At 33.7% G+C, this 19,464-nt stretch overlaps 2 protein-coding genes across 3 annotated transcripts; one reads left to right on the forward strand and one right to left on the reverse strand.

The window, feature by feature from the left end:
* Positions 1-1,333: 1,333 nt before the first annotated feature.
* Positions 1,334-3,143, reverse strand: LOC109008206. The gene has a single exon (XM_018988220.2). It carries the CDS (start codon positions 2,848-2,850, stop codon positions 1,675-1,677), a length of 1,176 nt encoding a protein of 391 aa, XP_018843765.1. The 5' UTR covers positions 2,851-3,143; the 3' UTR covers positions 1,334-1,674.
* Positions 3,144-6,380: 3,237 nt separating this feature from the next.
* LOC109008247 lies at positions 6,381-19,233 on the forward strand. 2 transcript variants are annotated; one of them, XM_035695484.1, is made up of 3 exons: positions 6,381-6,962; positions 7,153-7,242; positions 18,823-19,233. In XM_035695484.1, exons 1-3 carry the CDS (start codon positions 6,794-6,796, stop codon positions 18,921-18,923), a joined length of 360 nt encoding a protein of 119 aa, XP_035551377.1. In that variant the 5' UTR covers positions 6,381-6,793; the 3' UTR covers positions 18,924-19,233. The 2 variants fall into 2 exon arrangements, 1 of the variants encoding a protein (XP_035551377.1); XR_004802757.1 differs by lacking the exons at positions 6,381-6,962; positions 7,153-7,242 and adding an exon at positions 17,288-17,844.
* Positions 19,234-19,464: the final 231 nt, after the last annotated feature.

The following is a 19,464-nucleotide window of genomic DNA, read 5'->3' on the forward strand; positions in this document are numbered from 1 at the left end:
TTTCCTATTTTTGTTATGATTTTCTTTTTATATTAAACAGAGTGTATTGTATTGGATCAATCCATCCAATTTGAATGATGAAATAGGTCAAACGAAACACGTCGAGTCAAGTAGGAAAATAATTAAAAAGATCTATATCATTTCTTACCATATACCATTCTTGTTTAGAAAATTCGTGATTCCAAATATAGTTAGTGACTTGAAACTTTCTTGTAAAGAAAATGGCTCGATTTGGATTTAGAGTTAAATCTTAATCAATTTCATCTCATCTCATTATTATATTTTTTCTAAATTTTCATATAAGTTATAGTAAATAATTCAACTTTTTTAAATTATAAAATAATAATAATATTAAAAAATAATATTCTAATAATATTTTATTCAATTTTCAACTTTATCTCATCTCAACTCACTATCCAAACCTAACCTTAGCATGCTAATCTTATGCAATCCCTTTAAAAAGAAAAAGGCAGACCTTAAAGATTGAGATTTAAGCCTTGTTTGGTTACATAGATGAGATGAGATGAAATGAAAGTTAAAAATTTCATAAAATATTAATTTTATTTTAAAATTTTAAAAAGTTAAATTATTTTTTGTTTGAGAGTTTGAAAAAATTGTAATAATTAAATGAGATGAGATAGTTTGTAATAACAAATCAGACCTCAATCTGATGCTAGTGAAACTTTTTTGCCGCAACTTTAAGAAAATATACTAAACTGTTTCTATTGACCAGGAAAAAAAAAAAGCAATACTATTATGGAAATAGATCTTCTTGTGAAAGGAAGTTAAAAGGGATTAAAATCTTCATTTCAAATTTATTTGTAATTTATCAAAACTAATTTGTCATATTTTACTATTTTAAATATGATGTCATGTATTCCTAAATTGATATAAAAAAATAATTATTTTCATAACCTTTTTGCATTACTACAAATTGACAATCATGAAGTTCTCACAAATCTTAGGATTAGTCCCCACAAATTTATGTCCGAAGCAATTGCAAGCAAATAATAATATACACACAATACATTTTATAATATATTTCACAACACATGCTTTAAAGTGATGGTATTTTTATAAAGTGATGGTAATTTTATAAGGTATTTTACAAAAATATCATTCATTTTAAAACATAATTGTGTAATGTTTTGTGAAAACTAATGTTTGTATAATTTTAATCTCAAAAAACTGAATACTTATGTTATTCTTGTGAGGATGCATCACCAATTTAAATAAATAAAACAAAAAAGATCAATTACGATAAAATATGTAGAATTTTGATAAGTTAAAAAGAAAAAAAAAAAGAGTGGAAGTAGAATTGAGATCACAGATCACCTCACTAACCAAACAATGACTTCAGAAATAGAGATTTTTATAATACAATCATGCTGGGGTTAAACTAAGATACTCCATGACACTTCAGAAAAAAAGGCTCTATGCCATAAAAATCAGTCGGGAACTTCATTTGGAATCGACAAACTATGTCACAGCACAATACTCTGAGTTTTTGTCATAAGATATCGCATCCCTATCCAACTAGTGCAAAATGCATACCCAATAACTTTCTTTAAGGCCAGACAACACCCTACTAAATTGGAAACACAAAAGCTGGCAACTATGACATGCATCAAATTTGAAGTCAAGATTTTACAAGTTTCCCACCCCACATACCTTCTAAGACTGAATTTTAACATCCAAAAGATCCGTCTTTTCCATATACACATTCAGCAGTTCAGGAACACGATCTTGAAATTTGATCACAAACTTATCCAGGAAGCACCTCTCGCCAGGTAGTATGAAAGTCGACAGGGACATATCATTCTTAACCAAACCCTTGGCTATCAAAATCTGAATAACTGAACATCTAGGTATAATCCTCTTCTCCAAGCTGAAAAATAGAACTGTAGGATTTCTAGCAATGTCTGTTAATGAACTCCCCATTTTGTTCACAAAGAAGTCCATTGCTTTTGTGATCTTCTTGTCTGATAAAAGCATACAATTTGGATGCCTTTTAAAGGCTAAGAGAGCAACGTCTTTTGACCAACCCCATCTCTTATAAAGCTCCAACTTCGATTCCAACTTTGGTCCACTCATCCTCAATAACACTTGGATTGCATGAACGAAAACCGTTTTGGAGGGATCATATCCCATTTCCTTCACCTCGTGGATAGCCTCAACAAACCTAGTATGCTTAACAAACGCTGTAGAAGGAAAATTAGTTACCAAGAAAGAGATTGTTGATTGAGGCACTCCAACTTGTCTCAAAAGTGCTATATTGGGAACCATATTATGTATACAAACAACCCATGGTGAGCGCTTGAAAACGGTAACAACTTTCTCGTCAAGAATAAGTACACTCTTGAGGAAATCATAACAGGGTATAAGATGTTTCTCCAAGCTCCTTCTTAACAGAGTAGGGTTTGAAGAGAGGATCCTAGAGCGGTCGGAGCTTGAAGCCCCCATAGAACGGAAAAACTCAATCTTGGGCAAAAGGGTCTTCTCAGGATTAGATAAAAGCAGCTGCGGTTCTATCCTGACAAGCCGGGAGATTTGGGTATTGGTGAACCCATTCTCTTTGAGGAGATTAAGCACTGAGTCTGGTTTCTCCGGAGTTTGAAATCGTACCCTCTGGGATGCTAGAATAGCAGATTTTGTGGACAACCCACAATAGTTTATGAAGTAAGACACCGCAAAAGAATGCTTTTTTTCTTCTAGTTTTTCATTAGATTCAGATAAACCGACTGAAGCAAATGATTTGCCAATAAAGAAACCATTTTTCAGAAGAAAACACAAATTGGTCCTCCTGTGTTTGCCTAGTAATAGATGTCTCGAACAGAGATAAACAAACATTATCGACTCACCAAGTTTTCATCAATCACCTTCAATCGGGTTCCCTTGATAGTTTGATTAATCCTTCAGAGAAGCCAGGCCTCCGAACTATTCTCCATGCGCTTCGAATCTGCGGGGGGCGCTACAGCTCTCCATACAGAAATAAAATTAGAAACAAAAAAACTATTTATTGGCAACTGAAATATGTTTCTTGACGGCACCTGGCATAAGCATGCCAATGGAGATAACAAGTAGTCAGTCTGTGAGGGACTGCTTTGATTTTCGTACAATTGGAGGGAGCGCCTTCGATAAACCTAAACCTAGTGTGCAACTGTGCCGTTTAGGTTGTCCCAAACAAAAATGATAAAGAAAAATATTATTTTCTTTTATAATTACAAAATTACAAAATTTTCTAAATAATAATAATATTATTATTTTATAATTAGAAAATTTGAATTATTTTTTATATTTTTTATAAAAATTTAAAAAAATTATAATGGATGAATATAATGGTACTAATTCTTTGACTAATGAAATGTCTGAACCAGTATCATTTTTTGTTTTAATTTTTGAATAATGATAGGGTTACTATCTTATTACTACTCATTTACTACTTAAATTATATTTGATTTGTTTTAGTTTTTTATTTTACTTAATAATTAAGAAAGTGAATATTAATAAAATTATATATTTTTTTAATTATTACTTAATGATTAAGGATGGTAAAAAAAATACTTAAAATAAAATAATAATAAAATAAAAAAAATTGAAATGTGCTTGGATAGTAGGTGGATAGTAGATGGGTAGTAACCTTATCACTACCCTTAATTTTTTACACAAATTACGGATTTGAAATAAGCTTCACCTTCTACCCAATAAAAGGTTAAGCATATTTAATATATAGGTCAAATGAATTTATCCTTAATCTATTTAATTTCATATCAAATTAGAAATTATAAGAATGATAGTACAAAAGATTAAAAATATTAATTGTACACGTTATATGTATATTTTCCTATTTTTGTTATGATTTTCTTTTTATATTAAATAGAGTATTGTATCAGATCAATTCATCCAATCCGAATAATGAAATGGGTCAAACAAAACACATCGAGTCAAGTACGAAAATAGCTAAAAAGATCTATAACATTTCTTACCATATACCATTTTGTTTAGAAAATTCATGATTCTAAATAGAACTTTATTACTCATCATCTCACATACTACATATAACTTATAACTATTGACATATAGAAAATGGAAAAGAATGGCTGAGAAGTTATTCATAGTACTGGTGACTTGAAACTTTCTTGTAAAGAAAATGACTTGTGTAGACATGCTAATCTTATGCAATCTCTTAAAAAAGAAAAAGGCAGTCCTTAAGATTGAGATTCGGGCCTCATTTGGTTATATAGATGAGATGATATGAAAGTTAAAAATTATAAAAAATTAATATTATTTAAATATTATTTTTATTTTAAAATTTAAAAAAGTTGAATTATTTTTTGTTTGTGAGTTTGAAAAGTAATAATAATTAAAAGAGATGAGACTAGTGAAGGAATTCTATGCATCGGTCGCTATTCACTTTCACACCGCACACTTGTAACGTTTTTTTTATAGGATGTGAGAATGTTTTTTATAGAGTGTATGAGTATTTTTCATAGAGTGTGGTGTATAGAATAGTAAATAGTAATTGATGAGAAAAATTTATCATACTAGTGAAATCTTTTTGCCGCAACTTTAAGAAAATATATTAAACTGTTCCAATTTATCAGAAAAAGAAAAAAAAAACAATACTATTATGGAAAATGGAAATAGATCTCCTTGTGAAGGAAACCAACCAGGTTAGCGGCCTGGTTTGGGAAACAAACACCAAATTTAAGGAAGTAAAATGGGATTAAAATCTTTAATTAAAATCTTCATTCAAATTTATTTGTAATTTATCAAAGCTAATTTGTCATATTTTACTATTTAAAATATGATGTCATGCATTCCTAAATTGATATAAAACAATAATTATTTTCGTAACCTTTTTGCATTATAAAAAGCATTCATGACTGTATAACTGAGAAATTGACAATCATGAAGTTCTCAAGTGCTAAATCTTAGGATTAAAGTCCCCTCAAATTCGTGTCCGAAGCAATTGCAATATAAAGTATGCCAATTTGTTCATAGAGAAAATCTTTCCACCGGTTGGTCTGATATCCCTCAAATAATGGGTATTTGCCACATAGCTTTTCCATTTCACATTTAATATCCAAGCATACAGCTGATAACCACCAGTAACCATTTCCCTTCCCCTCTTCCACCAAAGCCCCCTACCCTCCACCTCTCTTGTGTGACCCCCTCCTCTCTCATAACCAAATGTTGGTGACCTCCATTAACCCCGAGCCGCATTGAGCACCGATAGGTTGCATTTCACACTTCTGTTTTAAAATTGAGGAATTTTTCAAGGTCTGGCAGCAGCATTTTAAAAAAAAAATTATTCACCCACAAATCCAACACCTTAATGTGGATATAGTCTCATTGGTGCAAGACAATGTATTAAGAAATATCAAGCAAGCAACACTATATTTCACAAAAATTCGAGCACATTGGTGAAGATCCTAAAACTTTTAATAGCATGAAAGAATAGCTATGTTCAAGTTTTCGGCCTCATATTATGGCTATGATTCATGGTCACTTATAGGATGATCTGAGACATTGCCCTCAAATTATTTATCCTCACAATCAGGTCATTCAGTTCGAAGGGGATTTGATTGAGTTTTGCTAGAATTTTCACTTTCAAGACGGTCTTGTAATTTCTCTTGCGAATTTAACTCCATTCATTAAAAAGGTGAGCTCTGCTCAACTTTCCTTTTTTCAAATGCTAAGCATTGTCGGAGAAATTGCTCCAATTCCCACACAAAATCAATGGCTCCTCCAATAATAGAAGCTTGATCTCCCTACAAATTATTGTCACAAGTACTTATGCATAAGATAATGAAGAAACGTAAAATGTAGTCTTTGTTTGATTATATTTTATACAATTCAATACCCTTCTTACATATGAGCCAGGTATTAGGGACCTCAACACGCGAAGATGTTCATTCATTTGCTTCCTTATGTTCTTTTATTAGTGATACGAGTCATCCTCTGGCTCTCCATTTCCTCACTCATCTTGATTGTTCTTTGTATTTTTCTCTTATTCTTTGTTTCAGGTGTAGGTTTTTTTGTAGATCTTCACCCAGAATCAGAACTGCACGCACCAAGGTATTTCTGAGATGAAACATAAATTAATTGACCTCAACATGCGAAGATGTTCATTCATTTGCTTTCTTATGTTCTTTCGTTAGCGATATGAGTCATCCTCTGGCTCTCCACTTACTTATTCGTCTTGATTGTTCTTTGTAGTTCTCTTATTTTTTACTTCAAGTGTAGGATTTTTTCGTAGATCTTCACCCAGAATCAGAACTGCACGCACCAAGATATTTCCGAGATGAAACATAAATTTTGAGTCTCTTGGAGACTTGCAAATATGTAGAATTTTCATAATTAAAAAAAATAAAAGGTGGAAGTAGAATTGAGAAGCTGGCCTTCTATTAGGTGGGCCGCCCACCTTAACAAGAAATCGCAGCAGTAACAAATCGCTGCTCTGATGAAGCCAGCGACAGAGGGGAAGTACACGGATTACCTCCTTACTCCCCCCCGCAGCCGGGGGGAGGGGTAAGGGGGGGTATTCTCGAAGATGTCCCCTCTCCCTTATTTACTGACTGGTTCCTCTAACCGACACATGTGCTCCCCGCGGCACCGAAGTTCCGTGCGCGGGCCCTCGCGCTACTTCCGAGCCTAGGCCGCCACTCAATTCTCCTAAAGTCACCCTTAATGCCCCCAAACTGGGTCACAAGCCCGCGTTGCCAGACTCGGCAATGAATTAAGTTTAACTATCTCTATATGAAGAGCAATATATTCTAATTTCTTTCCGATGTGGGATTCGTTTGCAATGGCTGAGGGCCGAGAGGAGGAAGCCTCTGGTGCTCTATTCCACCAAATTCCTTATCCATTCCATACGTTCGGCGCGACTGGACGAAGGAGACTGAGGCTTGAGCCAGCCACTGAGGATGACGGAACTAATTCTAAAGAAAAACCTAATGGTGATTTTGTAAGATTGAACTATTTTTTGTGCCATTTTCATCGGGATTTGGCATTAGGACGATCAAAGAAAATGAATGCATCGGCATGGGGCACTCCAGTTTTCGTTCCATTAACGTGGGGGGATCTATTCTTTGGGAATTTTACTTCTAATCATGGGATTTATTTTTTAATACCTTCTTTTCACCATAGGTTCCGAATGTGAAGTGGGAATATGTCGGTGGGCTTCTGCAGGAGAGAATTGTGATACGCAAGTACCGGAGAAGAAGGTAGGAGCTTCTGGTATGTTTGCCTATTCAGCAATTGAGACTGAGTCAAACTTTCGTAACATATTTGAAACTGATATATTGGATCATGTTAGTTTGTGGGGATCATTCGCAAGCAGATGATGAGCACTTTTTTTTGCTCCCTCAATTAGATTTATAAGTTCTCATACTTGAGTGAAAAAGGTTACTCGGTAGTAGAAATCTCTACAATACTGACCCGTATAGCTAAGTGGTACCTCTCCCTTTGCAGCCTACCTCAACAATTGATTAAAATAAGAGAAATAATATTTACAGTCGTGACTGCGTAAGCGCCGTACAATCGCTTTAAAAAAAGTAAATAAATACGGGATTCACGTGAAAATAAATTAATTTTTTAATAGTGGACTTTACCTTTTTTCAAAATGACTATACGGTACTTGTACACTCTACGACTGTACGTAACATTACTCTTAAAAGAAATTAATACAGGCTATTGAATGTCTAATAAAAAAAAATTATGAGCTCTGGCTCATATGGAACTTTCTGCACCCATAAGAGTACCCCTAAGGTCATGAATTCAACACCCATCGGGCATATGTGTAATTTACGGGAAAAATAAAAATAAAAAGACAAAAAGAGAATATTTGATCAGAAGAGGATTATGGATTAGTCTATCGATTGGAATGATGATGAATAAGTTCTGAACAACTTCCTGGGAAAAAGGTTTAGAAAACTTTCGGAGAAGCCTTTTTTTTACCTTTTCATTTAGTTTTCTTGACTGAAAATATCTCCCCGGTTAATGAGAATAACAGAAGACCACATTGAATGTTTATAACTAGTATTTCCTATCAAATATCATCTATGCGTTTTGCTGGAATATAAAACTTCAATATCTTAGACTGATAATCAAATTATGTTGAGATGTGGCTTGAATCGTGTTGAAATAGTGACTCTACAGATTGTTCGCTCGAGCGGTGTCTCTGCCCTTCGAGCGAAGCCTCAACCAGTGAGTTCGCTCATCAATTGCTCGATAGTCAGCTCGAGCTGAACACAACTCGTGAGTTCGCTCGATACCCGCTCGACAGTCAGCTTGACACCCACTCGACAGTCAGCTCGAGCGAGATGCCAACTCTAACATTCACTTGAGCGAATGTTCTTTTTAAGAGCTCCACACCGTTTCAGTTTAAATACAAATTGTTTTAATTGTATTTTTACTTTTTGGCATTTGAGGCAGCTGTATATTTACAGTAGAGAGAGTTGTCCTCTTGTGAGAATCTCAAAGTTCGTTATGTGTATTGAGGCTTCGGAATTGATAATTTTGTGATTGATCTCTTGTACTCCACCTATGTTGATAGTGAATTTATTGATACCGACCCTGCCAGTGGACGTAAGCTGACATTGCGTCGAACCACTTAAATCTTAATATTATGTGTGTGATTGCCGTATTTTCTTTTATTTGCTTCCACTATTTCACTTTAACTTAACTTTTGATAATGAGTTAATCCTAACAAATTATATACAAGTACATGACTTATCAAAGAAAGTCATGCGTTTGCATGAGACTGATATGTTTCAAGATTTTGATTAGCGTGTAAATGTTTTAGCATCTGCTGCTTGGTTTTCCATCTAAACCATAAAAAAAGGTTGTAAAACCAGTTTCTGGAATTCAATGTTTGAATGCTTTTGCCATAACTTATCAGGTTTTAGAAGAGCTTTCTCCTTCCATCTCCATAGTTGACCTTGAGAGTTTGAAGGTGCCTCGAAATGAATTCCTTATAAATCGATATTGTAAGAGGTTTGTATTGCATGCATATGATCACGGTGAAAGGGCTACCTCAATTTTCTCTTCATTTGCTTATGTTTTTGCAATAATATATTGTGTTTATGCTTGTTTGTCTCTTGGATTTGTTTCTTGATTTTGATCATTAGTGTATTTTAATTTTAATTTTTTTAAATATTTAAAAATAAAGAGAACATCATCCTTTCGTACAATATATGCACGCTTGTGTACTCGTGTCTTTTGTGATCCATTAAAGATGCGGCCCAAGTAAGACTTGTTATATATCTATATAGAGTTTTGTTACACAACCTCTATCATACTGTACATTTCATAATTTTTTAATATTTTTTAAATTTTGTTTTTAGTTTATTTTTTTTAAATTATTTCAAAATTTTTTATTTATTATTCATATAATAAATATTTGATAAAAGAAAAATAATAATAATTAAAAAAATATAGAATGTAAAGTATGAAGAGGTTGTAAAAATTTATTCATATATATATATATATATATTCGTGTGAGTTATATACCTTATCCAGGCATATTCTCTCTTTTAGCTTGGAGGATATTCTTCAAGCCCTTCTCAAAAGATTAAGCATGGGGGATCATCTTCAAAATGGGCTCCACCCATTACTTTTTCATTGATGAAAATTTTGTTAGTGGATAATAATCATGAATTTCAAGGATCACGCGACAATAAAACATTAATTAGACCTCAATTACCTCCCTAAATCAGTAATTATATCAATGCAATCTTTGATATCTTGAAAATATTACAATGCACGTGGCACACTAGGTGAATTGCTTTAAATAGATTGCCACTTAAATGCATTGCCACGTTGGAATCTACTATTTAATAAGTCTTAATTAAATACATCCTTTTGCCTATTTTGTCTTCTTTTTGTTTTTGTTTTTTTTTTTTGCTATAATATTTAAATAAATAGGAATGCGGTGTTTCGGTCTAACACACATGACGTTATAGCGAATATATATTTACTCTATAATAAAGAGAGAGTTTAAGTTGTAGTTTGGTTTCAAAATTGAGATGAACTCACTTTATATGAAGAGATACTCTCCTATCCAAACGCTTTGTTTCACTATATGAAATTGAAAACCATCTCACTTCACTAATGATAAATGGTCTGTCATCCTGAAGCTTTTGCAGATGAAAGGACAACGGGAGTGAGACCACACAGCTCCAACCTCTGGGTTTTTCGAACCCCTTCCCCTCACTGGAACCATTAACACACCTCACATCCCTCCGTCTTGGTGCAATGCCATGGATTGGACCACCGCGCATGGATGCTCGCAATGGTGGAGTCCACTAAGCGGGCAAGAAGCTTGCCTGCTGTGATGAGGTGAGAAAATGATCGTGGTAGCTAGTAAGCATGTTGTGAACGAGGGAGTGTGGTGAGATGGTGTGACGAGGGCCTTCCATGGTTGAGGTGTGCCTTGGCCACTTCGTGGGCGAAAAGTTCATGGCCGAGGGAGTGTGGTGAGATGGTGTGACAAGGGCCTTCCATGGTTGAGGTGTGCCTTGGCCACTTCGTGGGCGAAAAGCTCATGGCCGAGGGAGGGTGGCGAGATCCTCCATCCTTGGGCGAGAAGCTCGTGGCCGAGCAACTATCGTTGCCCATCACAGAACTGGGTCGAGGAGGCTTCCTATCACACCAAGGAGCTTGTGGTGAGGTCCATGGCCGAGCAACTCGTTCCGTTGTTGGGATCTGGAGTTCGTTTTTGTGTGACCAGTGGGGAAGGTCCCACCAGCATTTTCTGTTGTCGGTGATAGAAAATGCCAGCATGTCTAGTTGTGGCCCCTAGTAGCCTCAGCTAGCTGTGGGAAGCTGGTGGTGACTGCATGGCTTAAGAAGCCTGAGTTGTCGAAGGACACCTTGCTAATGACAAAAATAGCCGGTCATCCTGGTGTTGGCAGTGGTGGCCCTGCCTACCCACTTACGCCACAGGGAGGGGACCTTTTGGGTGCATGGCAATGTGCACCCACTGCAAGCCGTGAGCCTCACGGATGCACTCTATTTTCATGGCCACCACGACGAGCACGACCTCCATGGGTCAGTGACCATTCTTGCTGCGACAAAAGGCATTGAGCTCACAGGCTGCCGGTAGCCACATTGGGCTCACGGTTGGAGGTCGTGAGCCACATGGGTGCACGTTACGTGCACTTGTATTCCACTGTGCATGCCATGCACAGTGGGTGCATGTGCTACATGCACAGTGCAAAAGTTAATTTATGAATTACTATTATTTATTTGTGGGACTCACATCTATCAAATTATTTATTATAAATACTATGCAATAATTGGTGGGACTCATATCTATCAAATTTTCAAAAAGTTAAAATCATCTCATCTCACTTCCTAACCAAAACATACAAAATTTTTCAAAACCATCTCATCTCATCCCAACTTAACAATCTTACTACCATTTATAAACCATCTCAATTCATCTAATCTCATCTCACTATCCAATGACTTATTTTATCAAGGAATTGATCCACTGTTTTTAGATATCTTTTTAATTTTATTATTATTATGCACTCTTTTAACAACTCAGGTACTTGCTAGGTAATTGTATCATGGAATGGACTGGCAATATCATCATTTGCAACGGCTTCTAAAATTCTGAAGGGTGAGGAGGAGGGGACCAAATTCTACTTCCCTGTTGTTGGCTGTGATGTAAGATTTTACTACTTTTGGCTTAACTTTAGGGACATTTCCTTATAAAATACTTTAATTATTTGGAGGAACGTGCTGAGAGTTTTTGTCATAAGATATCGCATCCCTATCCAACAAGTGCAAAATGCATACCCAATAACTTATCTTTAAGGCCAGACAACACCTACTAAATTGGAAACACAAAAGCTGGCAACTATGACATGCATCAAATTTGAAGTCAAGATTTTACAAGTTTCCTACCCCATATTTAATATTTAGGTCAAATGAATTTATCCTTAATCTATTTAATTTCATATCAAATTATAAGAATGATAGTACAAAATATTAAAATTATTAATTGTACACGTTATGCGTATATTTTCCTATTTTTGTTATGATTTTTTTTTTATATTAAACAGAGTGTATTGTATCCAATCAATCCATCCACTCCGAATAATGAAATGGGTCAAACGAAACACGTCGAGTCAAGTAGGAAAATAATTAAAAAGATCTATAACATTTCTTACCATATACCATTCTTGTTTAGAAAATTTGTGATTCCAAATATAGTTAGTGACTTGAAACTTTCATGTAAAGAAAATGTCTCGATTTGGATTTAGAGTTAAATCTCATCTCATTTTGTTATTATATTTTTTATAAATTTTCACACAAATTACAATAAATAATTCAATTTTTTCAAATTATAAAATAATAATAATATTAAAAAATAATATTTTATTCAATTTTCAACTTTATCTCATCTCAACTTACTATCCAAACCTAACCTTAGCATGCTAATCTTATGCAATCCCTTTAAAAAGAAAAAGGCAGACCTTAAAGATTAAGATTCCGGCCTTGTTTGGTTACATAGATGAGATGAGAAAAAAGTTAAAAATTTCATAAAATATTATTTTTATTTTAAAATTTGAAAAAATTAAATTATTTTTTATTTGAGAGTTTGAAAAAATTATAATAATTAAATTAGATAAGATGGTTTATAAAAACAAATCAAACCTCAATCTGAAGCTAGTGAAACTTTTTTGCCGCAACTTTAAGAAAATATACTAAACTGTTTCTATTTACCAGGAAAAAGAAAAGAAAAAAAAAAGCAATACTATAATGGAAACAGATCTTCTTGTGAAGGAAGTTAAAAGGATTAAAATCTTCATTACAAATTTAATTGTAATTTATCAAAACTAATTTGTCATATTTTACTATTTTAAATATGATGTCATGTATTCCTAAATTGATATAAAACAATAATTATCTTCATAACCTTTTTGTATTATAAAAAACAATCATGACTGTGTTACTGACAAATTGACAATCATGAAGTTCTCACAAAGGATTAGTCCCCACAAATTCATGTCCGAAGCAATTGCAAACAAATAATGATATATACACGATGCATTTTATAATATATTTCACAATATATATTTTAAAGTGATGGTATTTTTATAAAATGATGTTACTTTTATAAAATATTTTACAAAAATATCCTTCATTTTAAAATATAATTGTATAATGTTTTGTGAAAACTAATGTGTATCATTTTAATTTCAAAAAACTTAATACTTATGTTATTCTTGGGAGGATTCAAAGCATCACCAATTTAAATAAATAAAACAAAAAAGATCAATTACGATAAAATATGTAGAATTTTGATAAGTTAAAAAAAAAAGTGAAAGTAGAATTGAGATCGCAGATCACCTCACTAACCAAACAATGACTTGAGAAATAGAGATTTTTATAATACAATCATGCTGGGGTTAAGCTAAGATACTCCATGACAATTCAGAAAAATAGGCTCTATGCCATAAAAATCAGTCGGGAACTTCATTTGGAATCGACAAACTATAGCACAGCACAATACTGAGTTTTTATCATAAGATATCGCATCCCTATCCAACTAGTGCAAAATGCATACCCAATAACTTATCTTTAAGGCCAGACAACACCTACTAAATTGGAAACACCAAAGCTGGCAACTATGACATGCATCAAATTTGAAGTCAAGATTTTACAAAGTTTCCCAACCCACATACCCTTCTAAGATTGAATTCTAACATCCAAAAGATCCGTCTTCTCCGTATACACATTCAGCAGTTCAGGAACACCATCTTGAAATTTGATCACAAACTTATCCAGGAAGCACCTCTCGCCAGGTAGTATGAAAGTCGACAGGGACATATCATTCTTAACCAAACCCTTGGCTATCAAAATCTGAATAACTGAACATCTAGGTATAATCCTCTTCTCCAAGCTGAAAAATAGAACTGTAGGATTTCTAGCAATGTCTGTTAATGAACTCCCCATTTTGTTCACAAAGAAGTCCATTGCTTTTGTGATCTTCTTATCTGATAAAAGCATACAATTTGGATGCCTTTTAAAGGCTAAGAGAGCAACGTCTTTTGACCAACCCCATCTCTTATAAAGCTCCAACTTCGATTCCAACTTTGCTCTACTCATCCTCAATAACACTTGGATTGCATGAACGAAAACCGTTTTGGAGGGATCATATCCCATTTCCTTCACCTCGTGGATAGCCTCAGCAAACCTAGTATGCTTAACAAACGCTGTAGAAGGAAAATTAGTTACCAAGAAAGAGATTGTGGATTGAGGCACTCCAACTTGCCTCAAAAGTGCTATATTGGGAACCATATTATGTATACAAACAACCCATGGTGAGCGCTTGAAAACGGTAACAACTTTCTCGTCAAGAATAAGTACACTCTTGAGAAAATCATAACAGGGTATAAGATGTTTCTCCAAGCTCCTTCTTAACAGAGAAGGGTTTGAAGAGAGGATCCTAGAGAGGTCGGAGCTTGAAACCCCCATAGAACGGAAAAACTCAATCTTGGGCAATAGGGTCTTTTTGTTACGGGCTATAGTAAGTGATGTTTAAGCTTTGCATGAACAAGGGTTGAGGACTTGCTGAGATTGAAGTCCCGATTCGCAGTGAAGAAATGATCAAAACGCAGAGTTTTGTTTAAGTGTCAGTTGGTTTGTTTAACTGTCTGTTAGCATGTCGTTTAGTGTTAAGATGGAATAATTAGAACGATGTCGTTCTTGTACTGTCGTTTGGATTAAATGGTGCAGTTTTCCTAACAGCGCATGTAACCGAAACCCTTTTTCTCTATAAATAGTAGCCGTAAGTTGGGAAAGAGGCCAACTTCGGCATTCAAGGGAACTCGACCTCTCTCTCTGTTTCTATCACTCTATCTCTTTCTCTCTATATCTCCTCTTTCCTAGCGTAACTCCATTGAATCTTTGGAGGCTAGTAACCTCAGTTCACGACATTTTCTCTTAGAATCTTCAAGGCTCATTACACTTTTCAGGACTAGATAAAAGCAGCTGCGGTTCTATCTTGACAAGCCGGGAGATTTGGGTATTGGTGAACCCATTCTCTTTGAGGAGATTAAGCACTGAGTCTGGTTTCTCTGGAGTTCGAAATCGTACCCTCTGGGATGCTAGAATAGCAGATTTTGTGGACAACCCACAATAGTTTATGAAGTAAGACACCGCAAAAGAATGCTCTTTTTCTTCTAGTTTTTTATTAGATACAGATAAACCGACTGAAGCAAATGATTTGCCAATAAAGAAACCATTTTTCGGAAGAAAACCCAAATTGGTCCTCCTGTGTTTGCCTAGTAATAGATGTCTTGAACAGAGATAACCAAACATTATCGACTCACCAAGTTTTCATCAATCACCTTCAATCGGGTTCCCTTGATGGTTTGATTAATCCTTCAGAGAAGCCAGGCCTCTGAACTATTTTCCATGCGCTTCGAATCTGCGGGGCGCTAGAGCTCCATACAGAAATAAAATTAAAAACAAAAAACGCTATTTATTGGCAACTGAAATATGTTTCTTGACGGCACCTGCCATAAGCATGCCAATGGAGATAAAAAGTAGAGTCTGCCTTTGAGGGGCTGCTTTGATTTTCGTACAATTGGAGGGAGCGCCTTTGCTAAACATAAACCTAGTGTGCAACTGTGCCGTTTAGGTTGTAACGAAAATGAAGAAATTTGAATATTAATTTATGAGTTGAGATGAAAGTTAAATAAAATATTATAAAAATATTTTAATTTTATTATTATTTTATAATTAAAAATTTTGAATCATTTATTATATTTTTTATAAATTTTTAAAAAATTATTATAATTAAATGAGATGTATCCAACAGTCCTAACTCTTTAAGTAATGAAATGCCCGAGAGCTTGTATCCAATAAAAGGTCAAGCATATTTAATATCTAGGTCAAATGAATTTATCCTTAATCTATTTAATTTCATATCAAATTATAAGAATGATAGTACAAAAGATTAAAATTATTAATTGTACACGTTATGTATATATTTTACTATTTTTGTTATGATTTTTTTTTATATTAAACAGAGTGTATTGTATCGAATCAATCCATTCAATCCGAATAATGAAATAGTTCAAATGAAACAGGTCGAGTCAAGTAGGAAAATAATTGAAAATATCTATAACATTTCTTACCATATACCATTCTTGTTTAGAAAATTTGTGATTCTAAATAGAATTTTGTTACCCATCATCACACACGCCACAAATAGCTTATAGTTATTGATATATAGAAAATGGAAAAGAATGACTAACTCTCATTGGATTAGCTAAATTAAAGTACATTTTTTATGAATGCAAGATAAATTTAGCATTTAACTATTACATTCATATAAATTTCTATATTGGAATAGCTATTTTTTTATTATATGACAATAAAATAATATAAGATGAATTTAACTTTGACTATTCACATCAAATCTCCAAATTGGATTATCCATTTATTCATTATATAGTAATAAGTAATTAATAATTTTGAAAATTTTTTAATTTTTTTAATTATGAATTTATTTTATTTTATCATATTTTACTATTCATAATATTATATATTAATTAATAATTGTATTCTAATTATATTTTTTCAATTGTCATTTAAAATGGAGAGAGAAATAATTGATATTAAAAGGAGAGAGAAAGAAATAATATAAAAAGGATTTGATGAATGAATAGTGTATTCCAAATTTAAAAATTAGTTTGAATATTACTGTAGCTATATTCCAAATATTTGGAATATAGCTAATTCAATGTGAGTAATTTACTGATCTAATAACTAAATTTTCATTGGATTTAACTTTTAACTAATCCAATGAGAATGCTCTGAGCACTCTCATTGAATTAGTTAAAGTTAAAGGACATTTTTTATGAATATAAGATAAATTTGATTTTTATCTTATATTCATAAAAAATAATAAAATCTACATTTGAATAGTTATTTTTTTATTATATAATAATAAAATAATATAAGATGAATTTAATTTTAATTATTCACATCAAATTTTCATATTAGATTATATATTTATTTATTATATAGTAATGAATAATTAATAATTTCAAAAATATTTAATTTTTTTAATTATTAATTTATTTTATTTTATCATATTTTACTATTCTACCTATTATATATTAATTAATAATCATATTTTTATTAAATTAATATTATTCATGTGAGGATTCAAAGCATCACCAATTTAAATAAATAAAAGGATCAATTACGATAAAATATGTAGAATTTTGATAATTAAAAAAAATAAAAGGTGGAAGTAGAAATTGAGAAGCGGGCCTTCCAGGCCGCCCCACCTTAACAAGAAATCGCAACAGTAACAAATCGCTGCTCTGATGAAGCCAGCGACAGAGGGGGAGTACACGGAATACCCACAAACCCCCCCATCCACAAGGGAGAGAAGGGGAAAGGGGGTATTCTCTCGTCAGGCCCCTCTCCCTTATTTACTGACTGGTTCCTATTACCGACATGTACTCCGCGGCCCCAAAGTTCGTGCGCGAGACTTCAGAGTCAAGGCCCCGTAAGCTCAGCCACTCAATTCTCCCAAAATTCACCTTTAATGCCCCCGACCTGGGTCACAGGCCCGCGCTACCGGACTCGGCAGTCATTATTGTTGGACTATCACTACATAAAGAGCAATATATTCTAATTTCTTTCCAATGTGGGACTCGATTGCAATGGCTGAGGGCCGAGAGGAGGGAGCCTCTTGTGCTCTCTTCCACCAAATTCCTTATCCATTCCGTACGTTCGGCGCGACTCGACGAAAGAGACTGATGCTTGAACCAGCCACTGAGGAGAAGAAGGTAGGAGCTTCTGGTATGTTTGCCTATTCAGCAATTGAAACTGAGTCGACCTTTCATAACATATTTGAAACTGATATATTGGATCATGTTAGTTTGTGGGGAACATTCGCAAGCAGATGATGAGCACTTTCTTTTGCTCCCTCAATTAGATTTATAAGTTCTCATACTTGAGTGAAAAAGGTTACTCGGTAGTAGAAATCTCTACAATACTGACCCGTATAGCTAAGTGGTACCTCTCCCTTTGCAGCCTACCACAACAATTGATTAAAAGAAATTAATACAGGTTATTGAATGTCTAAGCAAAAAACTTTATGAGCTCTGGCTCATATGGAACTTTCTGCACCCATAAGAGTACCCCTGAGTTCATGAATTCAACACCCATTGGGCATATGTGTAATTTACGGGGAAAAAAGAAAAAAGAAAAAAAGAGAATATTTGATCAGAAGAGGATTATGGATTGGAAAATGATAGGGTTACTACATTCTTACTACTCATTTACTACTTTTTTTATATTTGATTTTTTTTATAATTTTTTATTTTACTTAATAGTTAAGAAAGTGATAATTAGTAAATTTATATATTTTTTTAATTTTTTCTTAATGATTAAGGATGTTAAAAAAATATTTAAAATAAAATGATAAAAAAATAAAAACACTACAAATAGTAGATAGGTAATAGATAGGTAGTAAGCCTATCACTACCCTTATGGATTAGTCTATCGATTGGAATGATGATGAATAGGTTCTTAACAACTTTATGGGAAAAAGGTTTAGAAAACTTTCGGAGAAGCCTTTTTTTGACCTTTTCATTTAGTTTTCTTGACTGAAAATATCTACCCGGTTTACGAGAATAACAAAAGACCACATTGAATGTTTATAACTAGTATTTCCTATCAAATATCATCTCTGCATTTTGCTGGAATATAAAACTTCAATATCTTAGGCTGTTCAATAAATTATGTTGAGATGTGACTTGAATCTTGTTAAAATAGTGACTCTACAGATTGTTCGCTCGAGCGGCATCTCTGCCACTCGAGTGAAGCCTCAACCAATGAGTTCGCTCATCAATTGCTCGATAGTCAGTTCGAGCTGAACACAACCCGAGAGTTCGTTCGACACCTGCTTGATGGTCAGCTCGAGCGGGATGCCAATCCTAATGTTTGCTCGAGCACCACTTCAGCGAATGTTCTTTTAAGGCTTCACGCCGTTTCAGTATAAATACAAATTGTTTTAATTTTATTTTTGCTTTTTGGCATTTGAGGCAGCCGTATATTTACAGTAGAGAGAGTTGTCCTCTTGTGAGAATCTCAAAGTTCATTGAGTGTATTGGGGCTTTGAGATTGAGAACTTTGTGATTGATTTCTTGTATTCCACCTGTATTGATAGTGAATTCATTGATACTGACCCCGCCAGTGAACATAGGCTCACATTGAGCCAAACTACTTAAATCTTGAAATTCTGTGTGTGATTGTCGTATTTTTTTTTATTTACAGCTTCCGCTATTTCACTTTAACTCAACTTTTGATAATCAGTTAATCCCAACAAATTATATATAAGTACATGACTTATCAAAGAAAGTCATGCGTTTGCATGAGACTGACATGTTTCAAGATTTTGATTAGCGTGTAAATGTT

The sequence above is a fragment of the Juglans regia genome, chromosome 11 (assembly GCF_001411555.2).
Source record: "Juglans regia cultivar Chandler chromosome 11, Walnut 2.0, whole genome shotgun sequence".
Classification (NCBI taxonomy): Eukaryota; Viridiplantae; Streptophyta; class Magnoliopsida; order Fagales; family Juglandaceae; genus Juglans; species Juglans regia.

Coding starts and splice junctions, on each gene's coding strand:
- LOC109008206 (XM_018988220.2), bottom strand. CDS start 2,850: ATGTTTGTTTATCTCTGTTCGAGACATCTATTACTAGGCAAACACAGG.
- LOC109008247 (XM_035695484.1), top strand. CDS start 6,794: ATGTGGGATTCGTTTGCAATGGCTGAGGGCCGAGAGGAGGAAGCCTCT. Junction 6,963..7,152: donor TTCTAAAGAAAAACCTAATG/GTGATTTTGTAA, acceptor TTTTCACCATAG/GTTCCGAATGTGAAGTGGGA. Junction 7,243..18,822: donor GAAGAAGGTAGGAGCTTCTG/GTATGTTTGCCT, acceptor TTGTTAAAATAG/TGACTCTACAGATTGTTCGC.